Source organism: Hyla sarda, unplaced genomic scaffold (assembly GCF_029499605.1).
Source record: "Hyla sarda isolate aHylSar1 unplaced genomic scaffold, aHylSar1.hap1 scaffold_601, whole genome shotgun sequence".
Classification (NCBI taxonomy): domain Eukaryota; kingdom Metazoa; phylum Chordata; class Amphibia; order Anura; family Hylidae; genus Hyla; species Hyla sarda.
The window spans coordinates 4477-22382 of record NW_026610616.1 but is presented as its reverse complement, the minus strand read 5'-3'; the positions used below and the strand labels follow the sequence as shown (position 1 = coordinate 22382).

The 17906-nt window shown below is 45.6% G+C and overlaps 1 protein-coding gene across 1 annotated transcript; it reads right to left on the bottom strand.

The window, feature by feature from the left end:
• Positions 1–6935: 6935 nt before the first annotated feature.
• LOC130340795 (gastrula zinc finger protein XlCGF17.1-like) lies at positions 6936–17284 on the bottom strand. Its single transcript, XM_056554218.1, has 3 exons — positions 17080–17284; positions 10150–10243; positions 6936–8393 (listed from the first exon to the last, which is right to left on the bottom strand). Exons 2-3 carry the CDS (start codon positions 10238–10240, stop codon positions 7357–7359), a joined length of 1128 nt encoding a protein of 375 aa, XP_056410193.1. The 5' UTR covers positions 10241–10243; positions 17080–17284; the 3' UTR covers positions 6936–7356.
• Between the last annotated feature and the right edge of the window lie 622 nt (positions 17285–17906).

The following is a 17906-nucleotide window of genomic DNA, read 5'->3' as shown; positions in this document are numbered from 1 at the left end:
TCCGAGGTTTTGCGCTAGCTTTTTTCGGGGCTATGTGGATGGGGCACTTCCTTTCTCCTCGTCCCCTTCCATGGGACTTGGGTGTCTGTGTTTTTGGGTGCCTATCTTGTGGTTTCACGGAAAAAGTAAAAAAAATATATAAATAAATAAATATATAAATAAATAAATAAAAAAAAAAAAAAAAAAAGGCCCGTCGGTCCGAGACTGCTTAGGCGATCGGGGTCACGCAGCTTGTGCTGCATGAGGGTCCGCGGATGACTGTTTTTTCCATTGTCCTCCTATTGTTGACTGGGCGGTGGTGGGGCCCCTCCCCTTTTTTCTTTTGCTCCCCGCCCCCGATTATTCAGTTCCAGGTTTTTTGTCTGTTTTGGGTTTTGGCTTTTCTTTGATAGGATGGGGTTTTTGTGAGTTCGGGATTTGCTCTCTTTTTTTATCGGGGCCGGCGGAGGTGGCTGGGTTTCCGGAGAGGGTAGCGCTGTGCAAGAGGCGCGGGCGATCTGCATGTTGTGTTGCTATTTTTGCCCAGTTTGATGTTTCCCATATGTGTTTTTGTTTTGAGAGCGGCTTTCCACAAGGTGGTACGAGTGCTGCGGCTCTCTTCGCTGTGTGGGCGAGTCTGACACGAGTCTTCACACGAGTTATTTAATTTAAAAAAAAAAATAAATAAATGGTCCTGGCGGCAGGTACCTCTGATTTCCTGGAGAGGAAAAGTGTTGGGTGTATTTCCTGGAGAGGAAATGTGTTGGGCGGATTTCCTGGAGAGGAAATGTGTTGGGCGGATTTCCTGGAGAGGAAATGTGTTGGGCGACTTTCCTGGAGAGGAAATGTGTTGGGTGTGTTCGGGGGGCTGAGGTGGCCCCAGGTGTTGGCTATCCAGTATCTCTTGGGTGGGGGTCGGAGCCCAGTGTAGGGCTAACTGGTCTCCTCCGTGGCGGTAAGAAGACGGTGAAAGCGGGGTCAACCCGGGGTAGACCTCCACACAGGACGGTGTGGCAGTACCTCTCGGGTTGGTAAGAAGCCAATCGGTGTCTTTGTTACAGTTAAATTGTTATTTATATAAGTAATTTTATAAATAAAGCTGTGGCCGATCCCCACCCACGGAAAAGTTAAATTGTTGTTGTGTCAGTTATTATTTAATTAATTATTGTAATAAGGGGGAGGGGTAGTTATAGCCGCTAGGAGATAATTGGGTCTCAACAGTCTAAAGAATTTGTACAGCTTAATCTTCCTTAAAGCTTTAAAGAAGCCCAAATCAAATTGTACTGCATCAAATGTATCGTTTAATCCAAAATTAGAGCCTCTGGAAAGGAGAATCAATACATCCGGGGGTCACGTCCATGGAATTAACCACGATGATGGGAGGATCTAGTCTGGAAACTCAACAACTTGTGATATGTTCTCTCTGATATAGAGGAGGGGCCCTTGTGATATGTAGTCTCTGATATAGAGGTGGGGCCCTTGTGATATGTAGTCTCTGATATAGAGGTGGGGCCCTTGTGATATGTAGTCTCTGATATAGAGGAGGGGCCCTTGTGATATGTTCTCTCTGATATAGAGGAGGGGCCCTTGTGATATGTTCTCTCTGATATAGAGGAGGGGCCCTTGTGATATGTTCTCTCTGATATAGAGGAGGGGCCCTTGTGATATGTAGTCTCTGATATAGAGGAGGGGCCCTTGTGATATGTTCTCTCTGATATAGAGGAGGGGCCCTTGTGATATGTTCTCTCTGATATAGAGGTGGGGCCCTTGTGATATGTTCTCTCTGATATAGAGGAGGGGCCCTTGTGATATGTTCTCTCTGATATAGAGGAGGGGCCCTTGTGATATGTTCTCTCTGATATAGAGGTGGGGCCCTTGTGATATGTTCTCTCTGATATAGAGGAGGGGCCCTTGTGATATGTAGTCTCTGATATAGAGGAGGGGCCCTTGTGATATGTTCTCTCTGATATAGAGGTGGGGCCCTTGTGATATGTTCTCTCTGATATAGAGGTGGGGCCCTTGTGATATGTTCTCTCTGATATAGAGGTGGGGCCCCTGTGATATGTTCTCTCTGATATAGAGGAGGGGCCCTTGTGATATGTTCTCTCTGATATAGAGGAGGGGCCCTTGTGATATGTTCTCTCTGATATAGAGGTGGGGCCCTTGTGATATGTTCTCTCTGATATAGAGGAGGGGCCCTTGTGATATGTTCTCTCTGATATAGAGGAGGGGCCCTTGTGATATGTTCTCTCTGATATAGAGGAGGGGCCCTTGTGATATGTAGTCTCTGATATAGAGGTGGGGCCCTTGTGATATGTAGTCTCTGATATAGAGGAGGGGCCCTTGTGATATGTTCTCTCTGATATAGAGGAGGGGCCCTTGTGATATGTTCTCTCTGATATAGAGGTGGGGCCCTTGTGATATGTTCTCTCTGATATAAAGGTGGGGCCCTTGTGATATGTTCTCTCTGATATAGAGGAGGGGCCCTTGTGATATGTTCTCTCTGATATAGAGGTGGGGCCCTTGTGATATGTTCTCTCTGATATAGAGGAGGGGCCCTTGTGATATGTTCTCTCTGATATAGAGGTGGGGCCCTTGTGATATGTTCTCTCTGATATAGAGGTGGGGCCCTTGTGATATGTAGTCTCTGATATAGAGGTGGGGCCCTTGTGATATGTTCTCTCTGATATAGAGGAGGGGCCCTTGTGATATGTTCTCTCTGATATAGAGGTGGGGCCCTTGTGATATGTTCTCTCTGATATAGAGGTGGGGCCCTTGTGATATGTTCTCTCTGATATAGAGGAGGGGTCCTTGTGATATGTTCTCTCTGATATAGAGGTGGGGCCCTTGTGATATGTTCTCTCTGATATAGAGGTGGGGCCCTTGTGATATGTTCTCTCTGATATAGAGGAGGGGCCCTTGTGATATGTTCTCTCTGATATAGAGGAGGGGCCCATGTGATATGTTCTCTCTGATATAGAGGTGGGGCCCTTGTGATATGTTCTCTCTGATATAGAGGAGGGGCCCTTGTGATATGTTCTCTCTGATATAGAGGTGGGGCCCTTGTGATATGTTCTCTCTGATATAGAGGAGGGGCCCTTGTGATATGTTCTCTCTGATATAGAGGAGGGGCCCTTGTGATATGTAGTCTCTGATATAGAGGAGGGGCCCCTGTGATATGTTCTCTCTGATATAGAGGAGGGGCCCTTGTGATATGTAGTCTCTGATATAGAGGTGGGGCCCTTGTGATATGTTCTCTCTGATATAGAGGTGGGGCCCTTGTGATATGTTCTCTCTGATATAGAGGTGGGGCCCTTGTGATATGTTCTCTCTGATATAGAGGAGGGGCCCTTGTGATATGTTCTCTCTGATATAGAGGAGGGGCCCTTGTGATATGTTCTCTCTGATATAGAGGAGGGGCCCTTGTGATATGTTCTCTCTGATATAGAGGTGGGGCCCTTGTGATATGTTCTCTCTGATATAGAGGAGGGGCCCTTGTGATATGTAGTCTCTGATATAGAGGTGGGGCCCTTGTGATATGTTCTCTCTGATATAGAGGTGGGGCCCTTGTGATATGTTCTCTCTGATATAGAGGAGGGGCCCTTGTGATATGTTCTCTCTGATATAGAGGTGGGGCCCTTGTGATATGTTCTCTCTGATATAGAGGAGGGGCCCTTGTGATATGTTCTCTCTGATATAGAGGAGGGGCCCTTGTGATATGTTCTCTCTGATATAGAGGAGGGGCCCTTGTGATATGTTCTCTCTGATATAGAGGAGGGGCCCTTGTGATATGTTCTCTCTGATATAGAGGTGGGGCCCTTGTGATATGTAGTCTCTGATATAGAGGTGGGGCCCTTGTGATATGTTCTCTCTGATATAGAGGTGGGGCCCTTGTGATATGTTCTCTCTGATATAGAGGTGGGGCCCTTGTGATATGTTCTCTCTGATATAGAGGTGGGGCCCTTGTGATATGTAGTCTCTGATATAGAGGTGGGGCCCTTGTGATATGTTCTCTCTGATATAGAGGAGGGGCCCTTGTGATATGTTCTCTCTGATATAGAGGAGGGGCCCTTGTGATATGTTCTCTCTGATATAGAGGTGGGGCCCTTGTGATATGTTCTCTCTGATATAGAGGTGGGGCCCTTGTGATATGTTCTCTCTGATATAGAGGAGGGGCCCTTGTGATATGTTCTCTCTGATATAGAGGTGGGGCCCTTGTGATATGTTCTCTCTGATATAGAGGAGGGGCCCTTGTGATATGTTCTCTCTGATATAGAGGAGGGGCCCTTGTGATATGTTCTCTCTGATATAGAGGAGGGGCCCTTGTGATATGTTCTCTCTGATATAGAGGTGGGGCCCTTGTGATATGTTCTCTCTGATATAGAGGTGGGGCCCTTGTGATATGTTCTCTCTGATATAGAGGTGGGGCCCTTGTGATATGTTCTCTCTGATATAGAGGTGGGGCCCTTGTGATATGTTCTCTCTGATATAGAGGAGGGGCCCTTGTGATATGTTCTCTCTGATATAGAGGAGGGGCCCTTGTGATATGTTCTCTCTGATATAGAGGTGGGGCCCTTGTGATATGTTCTCTCTGATATAGAGGAGGGGCCCTTGTGATATGTTCTCTCTGATATAGAGGAGGGGCCCTTGTGATATGTTCTCTCTGATATAGAGGTGGGGCCCTTGTGATATGTTCTCTCTGATATAGAGGAGGGGCCCTTGTGATATGTAGTCTCTGATATAGAGGTGGGGCCCTTGTGATATGTTCTCTCTGATATAGAGGGGCCCTTGTGATATGTTCTCTCTGATATAGAGGTGGGGCCCTTGTGATATGTAGTCTCTGATATAGAGGTGGGGCCCTTGTGATATGTAGTCTCTGATATAGAGGTGGGGCCCTTGTGATATGTAGTCTCTGATATAGAGGAGGGGCCCTTGTGATATGTAGTCTCTGATATAGAGGTGGGGCCCTTGTGATATGTTCTCTCTGATATAGAGGAGGGGCCCTTGTGATATGTTCTCTCTGATATAGAGGAGGGGCCCTTGTGATATGTTCTCTCTGATATAGAGGTGGGGCCCTTGTGATATGTAGTCTCTGATATAGAGGTGGGGCCCTTGTGATATGTTCTCTCTGATATAGAGGTGGGGCCCTTGTGATATGTAGTCTCTGATATAGAGGTGGGGCCCTTGTGATATGTTCTCTCTGATATAGAGGTGGGGCCCTTGTGATATGTAGTCTCTGATATAGAGGAGGGGCCCTTGTGATATGTAGTCTCTGATATAGAGGAGGGGCCCTTGTGATATGTAGTCTCTGATATAGAGGTGGGGCCCTTGTGATATGTTCTCTCTGATATAGAGGAGGGGCCCTTGTGATATGTTCTCTCTGATATAGAGGTGGGGCCCTTGTGATATGTTCTCTCTGATATAGAGGAGGGGCCCTTGTGATATGTTCTCTCTGATATAGAGGAGGGGCCCTTGTGATATGTTCTCTCTGATATAGAGGAGGGGCCCTTGTGATATGTAGTCTCTGATATAGAGGAGGGGCCCTTGTGATATGTTCTCTCTGATATAGAGGAGGGGCCCTTGTGATATGTTCTCTCTGATATAGAGGAGGGGCCCTTGTGATATGTAGTCTCTGATATAGAGGAGGGGCCCTTGTGATATGTAGTCTCTGATATAGAGGTGGGGCCCTTGTGATATGTTCTCTCTGATATAGAGGTGGGGCCCTTGTGATATGTAGTCTCTGATATAGAGGAGGGGCCCTTGTGATATGTAGTCTCTGATATAGAGGAGGGGCCCTTGTGATATGTAGTCTCTGATATAGAGGTGGGGCCCTTGTGATATGTTCTCTCTGATATAGAGGTGGGGCCCTTGTGATATGTAGTCTCTGATATAGAGGTGGGGCCCTTGTGATATGTTCTCTCTGATATAGAGGAGGGGCCCTTGTGATATGTAGTCTCTGATATAGAGGTGGGGCCCTTGTGATATGTTCTCTCTGATATAGAGGAGGGGCCCTTGTGATATGTTCTCTCTGATATAGAGGTGGGGCCCTTGTGATATGTTCTCTCTGATATAGAGGAGGGGCCCTTGTGATATGTTCTCTCTGATATAGAGGAGGGGCCCTTGTGATATGTAGTCTCTGATATAGAGGAGGGGCCCTTGTGATATGTAGTCTCTGATATAGAGGTGGGGCCCTTGTGATATGTTCTCTCTGATATAGAGGTGGGGCCCTTGTGATATGTTCTCTCTGATATAGAGGAGGGGCCCTTGTGATATGTTCTCTCTGATATAGAGGAGGGGCCCCTGTGATATGTTCTCTCTGATATAGAGGAGGGGCCCTTGTGATATGTAGTCTCTGATATAGAGGTGGGGCCCTTGTGATATGTTCTCTCTGATATAGAGGAGGGGCCCTTGTGATATGTTCTCTCTGATATAGAGGAGGGGCCCTTGTGATATGTTCTCTCTGATATAGAGGTGGGGCCCTTGTGATATGTTCTCTCTGATATAGAGGAGGGGCCCTTGTGATATGTAGTCTCTGATATAGAGGAGGGGCCCTTGTGATATGTAGTCTCTGATATAGAGGTGGGGCCCTTGTGATATGTTCTCTCTGATATAGAGGAGGGGCCCTTGTGATATGTTCTCTCTGATATAGAGGAGGGGCCCTTGTGATATGTTCTCTCTGATATAGAGGAGGGGCCCTTGTGATATGTTCTCTCTGATATAGAGGTGGGGCCCTTGTGATATGTTCTCTCTGATATAGAGGTGGGGCCCTTGTGATATGTTCTCTCTGATATAGAGGTGGGGCCCTTGTGATATGTTCTCTCTGATATAGAGGTGGGGCCCTTGTGATATGCTCTCTCTGATATAGAGGTGGGGCCCTTGTGATATGTAGTCTCTGATATAGAGGAGGGGCCCTTGTGATATGTTCTCTCTGATATAGAGGAGGGGCCCTTGTGATATGTTCTCTCTGATATAGAGGAGGGGCCCTTGTGATATGTAGTCTCTGATATAGAGGTGGGGCCCCTGTTCTAGTGTCTTTCTCTCCTCAGCTCTTTGTCTCGCTGAACCATAGACTTCTAATCGCTGAGAGTCAGGGAGCAGATCGCTTTCCCGCACGCTTATTTCTGATCGGTAGGGGTCTCAGTCTCAATGACACATTGAAAGGTTTTTTTAAATGACAGGGACACTTTGTGGGTACATGTGTTCCTTAAATACTTGTTTTAATGGTCCACAATAATAATTTTTCCCCCATGTGGAGGTTTTTAGTTCAATGTCGCTTATTCATGATGATTGAGTCTAGTAAACACACAATATCCGTACCAAATATCCTCATTAAGGCATTTTCCGTATAGCAGATCCTACAATGGAGACCCACATCTGCTACATTAAAACAGGATTCTCCCGGGAGTGAGCCTTCTGATGTTTTACAACATTTGATTGAGTTGTAAAGCATTTCCCACATTCTACACATGAAAATGGTTTCTCTCCTGTGTGACTTCTAAGATGTTCCACAAGACCTGATTTCTGGGTGAAACATTTCCCACATTCAAGGCATGAATATGGCTTCTCTCCTGTGTGAATTCTCAGATGTCTAATAAGAGCTGATTTATGGTTAAAACATCTTCCACATTCTGAACATGAAAATGGCTTCTCCCCTGAGTGAACACTCTGATGTTTAACAAGACCCGATTTCTGGCTAAAACATTTTCCACATTTTCCACATGAAAACGGCTTCTCTCCTGTATGAGTTCTTTGATGTTCAACAAGATTTGATTTAATGCCATAACATTTACCACATTCAGGACATGAATAAGGCTTCTCTCCTGTGTGAATTCTCTGATGTCTGACAAGATCTGACTTCTGGCTAAAACATTTCCCACATTCTGAACATGAAAATGGCTTCTCCCCTGTATGACATCTTTGATGCTGAAAAAGATGTGATTTTACATTAAAACATTTCCCACATTCTGAACATGAAAAGGGCTTCTCTCCTGTGTAACTTCTTTCATGTTTAACAAGATTTGATTTTTTTGTAAAACATTTCCCACATTTTGAGCAAGAGTATGGCTTCTCCCTCGTGTGAATTCTTTGATGTATAAGAAGATCTGGTTCCTGGTTAAAACATTTGCCACATGCTAAACATGAATATGGCTTCTCCCCTGTGGGAGCACTTCGGTGATCAGCACCTATGCTGTGACTTTCATTTTGCTCCATAGTCTGTGATGAATCTGGGTCAGATAGGACGTGAATAAAAGGACTGGATAACAGATCTTTGCTGTGAAGATCTATGGGTAGATCTGGGATCATAGTATACTCTTCATATGTATCTTCTAGAATTTCATCATCATCATCCTCATCCTCATCTGCTTTTAAACCTGGATATATCAGATGTTCCTCTGAGCTTCTGCTACAGTCATCTGCCAAGAAAAAAGGGACATTTTTTTTTTTATTAAAAGCTTTAGCTTAATATTCAGATTTTATATATTTCCCTATATACATTTCTATTCTAATAGTAAAGTGTTAAGAAAAATTCAATTATTATCTAAATAAGACAGGTAACAAAACAGACCCCAATGTAACAGCCCATCGCACAGGCCAAGGATGTCTGACCACCAAGCTCATTGCAGTATTTCCATGGCTTCCCCCTTAATTGGGTCATCCACGTGCTAGGTGGAGAATGGTATCAGGATTAGGCAGTGTCCATCTCACACACCCTCATTGGTCAGTAGGGTGGGGGATGGTGTTTGAGTCTTTAGTTAAAGCGGCGGAAGCAGAATGGCCAGTGGGAGCATCAGCCATTTTCTATGGTTGGTTATATGGTTTGTCCCTTAGCCTCCTAAAGCCCCAGAACGCTTTCTGCAATATAGAAAATGTGGTTTCTGCCTCCCGGCCTGTAGAGATGATGGTTATACTTGTGTGATCAAAGATGGAGTCCAAGCTAGTGAGATTACAAGGACTTCTGGTGGAGTGAGATCTCACTATATAGAGTATTTATGTGAATAGGGGGCACACCAGCTGAGCAGCAGAACCCTCTGAGTATTATAACCTCTCCCAGGGGTCTATGGGGGAAATATAAAGCGCAGCCTCTACATGCAGCACTACTAGATGCCAATAATACAGACGCACGGCCAAGCTTCTTCACACATGGAAGAGTTCACTTGATATAAATGACATCTGACACATCAATAAGATAAACTACAAAAGAAAAACCTGTAAAGCCCTTCTACAATCTGACAATGCGACTTGCTCATTCCTTCTTTTTGTTCCTCACAAACAATGGTTGAGCTTCAGCTCCTGAGGTAACAGGAAGGTGCAGCCACTTTAACCTCTTGAAGGGGATGTCCAGTGAAAGACAACTTATACCCTATCCACAGCATAAGGTATAAGTGTGTGATCACGGGGGTCCGACCGCTAGGACCATGAGTCGCCGGGGTTCCTAAATGCTTTCAGTTCCCAATAATACTGCTCAAAGATGATGGCAGACGATCTAGGAGGGAAGAAATCTCAGAACTGACTTGTAGCAGTGGTGGCTCCTATTACAGACCCCACTGGTATCAGGCGGCTCTGTAGAATCTTTCATAAATATCTGTAAAGGTAACAGCACTGGGCAGGTGGACCAGCCATAATGTCCTGGTCAGCTGTTGTGATGTACTGTCCTTACTGTAATCCCTTTCCATCTTCCTTTAGCATATCAATAGCAGCCGTTCACTGCTAAGACCATAGCTGCTTATATGATTTAACCTCTGCCTTGCTGTAATGCTGTTGGTGTTTTACTTTATGCTCACACTGCACCTTGAAAAGCTAGCGCACCAATAACCCCTACTCTCCCTCCAGATGCCTTCAATAGTAGTGTACTCCAACTCATCTCTCAACAAAGTGCCAGCCTGTTCAGTCCAGTGCCCTATGTCATGGAATAGCAGGGATGAGTAGGTGCTATTATTTGATTGGCCAGAGAAGTAAGGGAAAGGAAGTCTAGAAGTACTGCTGGCAAGTAACTAAGCTCTGGACTCTCAGGGGCTCAATAACAGCAGCAAGAGCTAAAAAAAATCCCTGCCATCACTCTCAAGGTATAATGTAACCAAACCATACTGGACTTTAAGTGCTCGGGTTGAATGCTTTTCTCCATATAGTGAGGTTGCAGCCTCTTTGCTTTTCCTTTTGGTCACTACTTACCTGGACAGTCAACTGTAGGATCATCACCCCTCACATATGTCTCCATTTTAACTGTAGTACTAGTAATGTTCCAATCTTCAACCTGATACATAAGCTGTGAAGCAAATATTGTAAGTCAACAGACATTGCTTGGAATATTTGACATGACCAGAAAATATAATTATAGAGCAAAAATGTTTCCTTATTTGTGTGATGTAAAATCATTGAATTTACTCCTTATTGTTGACCTCTGCAGCGATCTCCCCTGGTCCCGGCCGCTCCACTTCTGTATTAGTTTCTTCACTCTGTGTCACTGATCCCCTGGATAGGGACGATTGTCTCTGTTCATTAGTTAATCCAGCTTCTATCTCTAAATGATCGGTGAAGAAGAAGGAGGCTGGAAGAACAGAGCCAGATCCTCAGCCCCTTCAAGAACATGACTGACAGAGATGGAGAGAGATTTCTTCCAAAACAAAGACAAATGTGAAGCTGCTAGAACCAGGAGAGGAGCGATGAATAAAGGACGTGGGGACAAAGAGAAGCAATGACGCATATTAGAAAGTTCAATGATTTCACATGTAATAAACAGGAATCGTTTATATATATATATCTTTATAGCTGATGGATACACTTGTATCAATGTAGTGTAGAGGTCTCCCAAAATTATTTTAAAAAATATGCGAAAATCAAGGGAACCTTTAAAACTCGATTTTATTAATAATTCTTTTTAAAAGCCCTTCATCCTAAGTGTGATATAAATTAAATGTAATATTTTACAGCCAGCAAATACTTGTGTCCATCAATTGCATTTCATGTGAACATTCAGGACCATCTTGCTTTGAGTATATGAAATGCTCCTCTGTCTCACGTGCAGACGGATTCTAGTGCTGATATCTGTCACAGTTCGTATAATCCTTGTGCTGATTTTGGTTGTGCAGATATCCAATTTGGGAAACTGGCTGTGTGTGGGATACGGTTGTCCACAGATACTTTGTGTATCCCAATACAGTGATCCCTCAACTTACAATGGCCTCAACATACAATAGTTTCAACATACAATGGTCTTTTCTGGACCATTTTAACTTGAAACCAGACTCAACATACAATGCTACAGACAGTCCAGATCTGTGAAACATGTCAATGGCCGGAAGATCTGACCAATTACATTGGGCATTTTACTGGTAAAACCCCTGTATTACTGAAGTATATGCATTAACTGGCTGTCTGATAGTGCCCCCTACAGTACAGGGTGGTACTACATGTTCTGTACTCTCTACCTGTGCCACAGTTAGCTGCTCCTTTGGGCACCAGGTGGGGGCGGCTCCATTTTACTTTTTTTGGACATTGCGTGTTCTGTACAGCACCATGAAGAAGTTCCTGTCCTCTACATAGACAGTGATTACAGATCCAGCAGATCTTTCTTACTTTTATATGTAAGGATTTGCTTTATCTGTATTAGTTGTCTACTAAGTTTTCTTTGATCCTCACTTTTTCCTATTTTTGGATGACATTTTGGTGTCTTCAGAACCAATTACCAGGTTTCCATAGAGTTATGGTCTCAACATACAATGGTTTCAACATACAGTGGTCGTCCTGGAAACAATTAATATTGTAACTTGAGGGACCACTGTACTGTGCCACTTAATTTCAATGATGATGCCACACATCACTTGGTGGTATTGTATGCGTTGTTTCACATATATATATTGCACAGTCCACTATTGTATTGCACATTTATATTGCACACTCCACTGTTATATTGCACGTGCCATTTCACATATATAATGCACAGTCCACTATTATATTGCACATACAGTCCCACATATTGCACATATGTATACAATGTTGTCGCAATAGCTATAATGATCCCACTGTGACAGATTTTATATCATTGCACATATAAAGTTGCACTGCATGTAGAGTAGCATGGCTGAAAATCACTGTCCGTATTTGTGAGGACTATTCACATGATGAGAGTGCTGATCCTACGTGTTTCCTCAGATTAGATTCCTCAGGGATTACTTAGCATCTCTTTGTCTTTAAAGCGTTCATGATTGTATGTGCAGCTCTGATGCCGTCTGTACAATTATACTCTTACATGGTGGGTTTTTATATGAATGGCTCCTCCCCTTTTTCCATCATATGACCTAATGGATCCAATCAGTGGCCAAGACATCAGCTTGATTATAGCTATTGCGACACTACAACATTGTATACATATGTGCAATATGTGGGGCTGTATGTGCAATATAATAGTGGACTGTGCATTATATATATGTGAAATGGCTTGTGCAATATAACAGTGGAGTGTGCAATATAAATGTGCAATCACATGTGCAATATATATATGTGGAACAACGTGTACAATACAACCAAGTGACGTGTGGCATCAGCATTGAAATTAAGTCACACTGTATTGGGATACACAAAGTATCTGTGGACAACCGTATCCCACACACAGCAAGTTTCACAAATTGGATATCTGCACAACCAAAATCAGCACAAGGATTATACGAACTGTGACAGATATCAGCACTAGAATCCGTCTGCACGTGAGACAGAGGAGCATTTCATATACTCAAAGCAAGATGGTCCTGAATGTTCACATGAAATGCAATTGATGGACACATTGCACTAAGGAGCAAGTATTTGCTGGCTGTAAAATATTACATTTAATTTATATCACACTTAGGGTGAAGGGTTTTTAAAAAGAATTATTAATAAAATTGAGTTTTAAAGGTTCCCTTGATTTTCGCTGGCTCCCCTTTTTGTTATATATATATATAGCAAAATCATTGGACTAACAAGATTTTGTAGAGAAGCTTTCGGGATTCCTCCCTTTATCAAGTCATAAGCATTTCTGAGCTCACAAGCAGAAAACACAGGTTCTATCTCACAGATATGCAGGGGTTAAAACAACATATGTGGAGAATGGACATTAAGTTGGGCCATAAATTGTATAGCTATAGGAAGATAGATACAGATAAGGATGAGGAGGGGGGGGGGGGGGGCTGGAGAGCAGAGGTGAGAACGGTGACGACGATAGATACAGATAAGGATGTGGGGGGGGGGCTGGAGAGCAGAGGTGAGAATAGTGACGACGATAGATACAGATAAGGATGTGGGGGGGGGGCTGGAGAGCAGAGGTGAGAACGGTGACGACGATAGATACAGATAAGGATGGGGGGGGGGGGGCTGGAGAGCAGAGGTGAGAACGGTGACGACGATAGATACAGATAAGGATGAGGAGGGGGGGGGGGGGGCTGGAGAGCAGAGGTGAGAACGGTGACGACGATAGATACAGATAAGGATGTGGGGGGGGGCTGGAGAGCAGAGGTGAGAATAGTGACGACGATAGATACAGATAAGGATGTGGGGGGGGGGCTGGAGAGCAGAGGTGAGAACGGTGACGACGATAGATACAGATAAGGATGGGGGGGGGGGGCTGGAGAGCAGAGGTGAGAACGGTGACGACGATAGATACAGATAAGGATGGGGGGGGGCTGGAGAGCAGAGGTGAGAACGGTGACGACGATAGATACAGATAAGGATGGGGGGGGGGGCTGGAGAGCAGAGGTGAGAATAGTGACGACGATAGATACAGATAAGGATGTGGGGGGGGGCTGGAGAGCAGAGGTGAGAACGGTGACGACGATAGATACAGATAAGGATGGGGGGGGGCTGGAGAGCAGAGGTGAGAACGGTGACGACGATAGATACAGATAAGGATGAGGAGGAGGGGGGGAGAGCTGGAGAGCAGAGGTGAGAACGGTGACGGGGATAGATACAGATAAGGATGGGGGGGGGGCTGGAGAGCAGAGGTGAGAACGGTGACGGGGATAGATACAGATAAGGATGTGGGGGGGGGGCTGGAGAGCAGAGGTGAGAACGGTGACGGGGATAGATACAGATAAGGATGTGGGGGGGGGCTGGAGAGCAGAGGTGAGAACGGTGACGGGGATAGATACAGATAAGGATGGGGGGGGGCTGGAGAGCAGAGGTGAGAACGGTGACGGGGATAGATACAGATAAGGATGTGGGGGGGGGCTGGAGAGCAGAGGTGAGAACGGTGACGGGGATAGATACAGATAAGGATGTGGAGGGGGGCTGGAGAGCAGAGGTGAGAACGGTGACGACGATAGATACAGATAAGGATGAGGAGGGGGGGGGAGGGGAGAGCTGGAGAGCAGAGGTGAGAACGGTGACGACGATAGATACAGATAAGGATGGGGGGGGGCTGGAGAGCAGAGGTGAGAACGGTGACGACGATAGATACAGATAAGGATGTGGGGGGGGGGCTGGAGAGCAGAGGTGAGAACGGTGACGACGATAGATACAGATAAGGATGTGGAGGGGGGCTGGAGAGCAGAGGTGAGAACGGTGACGACGATAGATACAGATAAGGATGAGGAGGGGGGGGGGGAGGGGAGAGCTGGAGAGCAGAGGTGAGAACGGTGACGACGATAGATACAGATAAGGATGGGGGGGGGCTGGAGAGCAGAGGTGAGAACGGTGACGACGATAGATACAGATAAGGATGGGGGGGGGGCTGGAGAGCAGAGGTGAGAACGGTGACGACGATAGATACAGATAAGGATGGGGGGAGGCTGGAGAGCAGAGGTGCGAACGGTGACGACGATAGATACAGATAAGGATGGGGGGGGGCTGGAGAGCAGAGGTGAGAACGGTGACGACGATAGATACAGATAAGGATGAGGAGGGGGGGGGGAGGGGAGAGCTGGAGAGCAGAGGTGAGAACGGTGACGACGATAGATACAGATAAGGATGGGGGGGGCTGGAGAGCAGAGGTGCGAACGGTGACGACGATAGATACAGATAAGGATGAGGAGGAGGGGGGGGAGGGGAGAGCTGGAGGGGGGGAGAGGTGAGAACGGTGACGGGGATAGATACAGATAAGGATGAGGAGGGGGGGGAGGGGAGAGCTGGAGAGCAGAGGTGAGAACGGTGACGGGGATAGATACAGATAAGGATGAGGAGGGGGGGGAGGGGAGAGCTGGAGAGCAGAGGTGAGAACGGTGACGGGGATAGATACAGATAAGGATGAGGAGGGGGGGAGGGGAGAGCTGGAGAGCAGAGGTGAGAACGGTGACGGGGATAGATACAGATAAGGATGAGGAGGGGGGGAGGGGAGAGCTGGAGAGCAGAGGTGAGAACGGTGACGGGGATAGATACAGATAAGGATGAGGAGGGGGGGAGGGGAGAGCTGGAGAGCAGAGGTGAGAACGGTGACGGGGATAGATACAGATAAGGATGGGGGGGGGGGGGCTGGAGAGCAGAGGTGAGAATAGTGGTTACGCTGGACAGAGGAGAAAGGACAATTTTACTACAGAACCATAGACTGAAGATAAGACTAGACAGGGGAGGGGGAGCAGGGGGGGGATGGTGTTAGAGCAGGGGGAGGGAAGACAGTTTAGCAAAGGTTATAGGAAATTTTGATAATGGGATAAGAAGCTTAAATCCACATTAAGTCCTCTGTTCTTGGAGTCATAAAGAACTATCATTTTGGCTCCAAATGTCTTTCTTTCCTGGGTGTTCTTGAAGTTTCCTTTCAGGATCTTGATTTTGAGGTCCTGTAGGAGAGACGGTTTGGTGAAATGGTGTCCAACTGGGGTGCAATAGTCCTTTCTCTATGGTTGTTGATGGACGGTCTGTGGAGGTTCATCCTTTTGTTGAGTGGCTGACTGGTCTCCCCAATGTAACATCCCAGGTGACACTTGGTGCATTGTATCATGTAGACTACATTCTCTGTGGTGCAGGAGTATTGTCCCTTGATGCTGTATGTCTTGTTGTTGTGGGAGGCCTCAGAATTTGTGCAGATGTGTTGACAGAGTTTACAGCGCGGTTTGCGCAGGGTTTGGTCCATTGTCTGTATCTGATGTGTCTGTGGGTAGTTTCCTATTGACCAGCTTTTGTTTTAAGTTGGGTGGTTGTCTGAAGGCCAAGATGGGTGGTTCAGGAAAGATTTGCTTTAACACCTCATCTTCTGCTAGTATTGGCTGCAGGTCCTTGATGATTTTGCGTATTTCCTCAAGGGTGGGATTGTATGTTGTTACCAGTGGTATACGTGATGAGGTTTGTTTCTCTCTGTATTGCAGCAGGTGGTCACGTGGTGTTTGAAGAGCAGAGTGGATTTTCTTATGGATGGTCTTGGTTTGTAACCTTTTTGTTTACATTTCTCAGCTAGCGTTTGTAGATGTCTCTCTCATCAGGGTTGGAGCAGATGCGGTGGTACCTGATGGCTTGGCTGTATATTATGCCTTCTTGGTGTGGGATGGATGGGAACTTGAATTGTGTAGATAGCTGGATCAGTCCTGGGTTTTCTGTATACAGATGTCTGTATTGTGACCTTGTTTATAGTTACAGTGGTGTCCAGAAAGTTTACATTTTCTGTAGAGAAGTCCATTTTGAGTTTGATGGATGGATTAAATGTGTCAATTCTCCACATATGTTGTTTTACCCCCTCGCATATTTTGTGAGATAGAACGTGTGTTTTCTCCTTGTGAGCTCAGAAATGCTTATGACTTGATAAAGGGAGGAATCCCGAAAGCTTCTCTACAAAATCTTGTTAGTCCAATAAAAAAGGTTATTACAAGATACTGCAACTACCGATGATTTTGCTTTTTGCATCACTGGACTAATATGGCTACTCCTAACTACTATATATATGAGTAGAAGAGCAGAGTGTGATATATAATCAGGAGGAGACAGGAGACTGGGACTGTAGGGAAGTGACTAATATATATATGTATATATGCAGAGTGTGATGGATGAACTGGAGGGTAGAATGTTGTGTTTCCCCTTCTTTAACTCTGCCATCTCTACTTTCATATTAAACAATTTTAAACAAATAATAAATTGGATAATAAATTCAAAAGGACTGAACCCAGAATCTTTACATCCTCCTACAGCCATAGAGAAGATCATCATTACCTGAGAGTCCTGTGGAACAATGTGATTTCCTTCTGACCATCCTGAGCATACAGAGGACTGGGGCTTCTCTCTGGTGTGGATCTTCTTCTGGAGTCATCTGCAGAAAAAATATTCCCTGAACGACCTCTAATTCTATAAATACAAGATCATAAAGAATGTGTGTATTCATGTCTATTACCTGGTGATGTAAAGGGGGCGCTGATCATCCATTATGTCCTGGTAGAGATCCTTGTGTCCTTCTACATACTCCCACTCCTCCATGGAGAAATAGACCGCCACATCCTGACACCTTATAGGAACCTGACACACAATGATACCGTCATCACCAGACCCCTCCATTACTGTATAATGTCCCAGCAGTGTCACCTCTCTAATCATCACCAGACCCCCTCCATTACTGTATAATGTCCAGCAGTGTCACCTCTCATCACCAGACCCCTCGATTTACTGTATAATGTCCCAGCAGTGTCACCTCTCTAATCATCACCAGACCCCTTCCTTACTGTATAATGTCCCAGCAGTGTCACCTCTCCAGTCATCACCAGACCCCTCCATTACTGTATAATGTCCAGCAGTGTCACCTCTCTAATCATCACCAGACCCCTCCATTACTGTATAATGTCCAGCAGTGTCACCTCTCCAGTCATCACCAGACCCCTCCATTACTGCATAATGTCCTAGCAGTGTCACCTCTCTAATCATCACCAGACCCCCTCCATTACTGTATAATGTCCAGCAGTGTCACCTCTCTAATCATCACCAGACCCCTTCCTTACTGTATAATGTCCAGCAGTGTCACCTCTCCAGTCATCACCAGACCCCTCCAT

Excerpts from the sequence above, each read along its gene's own strand:
- LOC130340795 (XM_056554218.1), bottom strand. The coding sequence starts at position 10,240 with ATGTATCAGGTTGAAGATTGGAACATTACTAGTACTACAGTTAAAATG. Across the intron at positions 8,394-10,149 it reads TCCTACAGTTGACTGTCCAG|ATGACTGTAGCAGAAGCTCA; the intron begins GTAAGTAGTGAC and ends TTTTCTTGGCAG.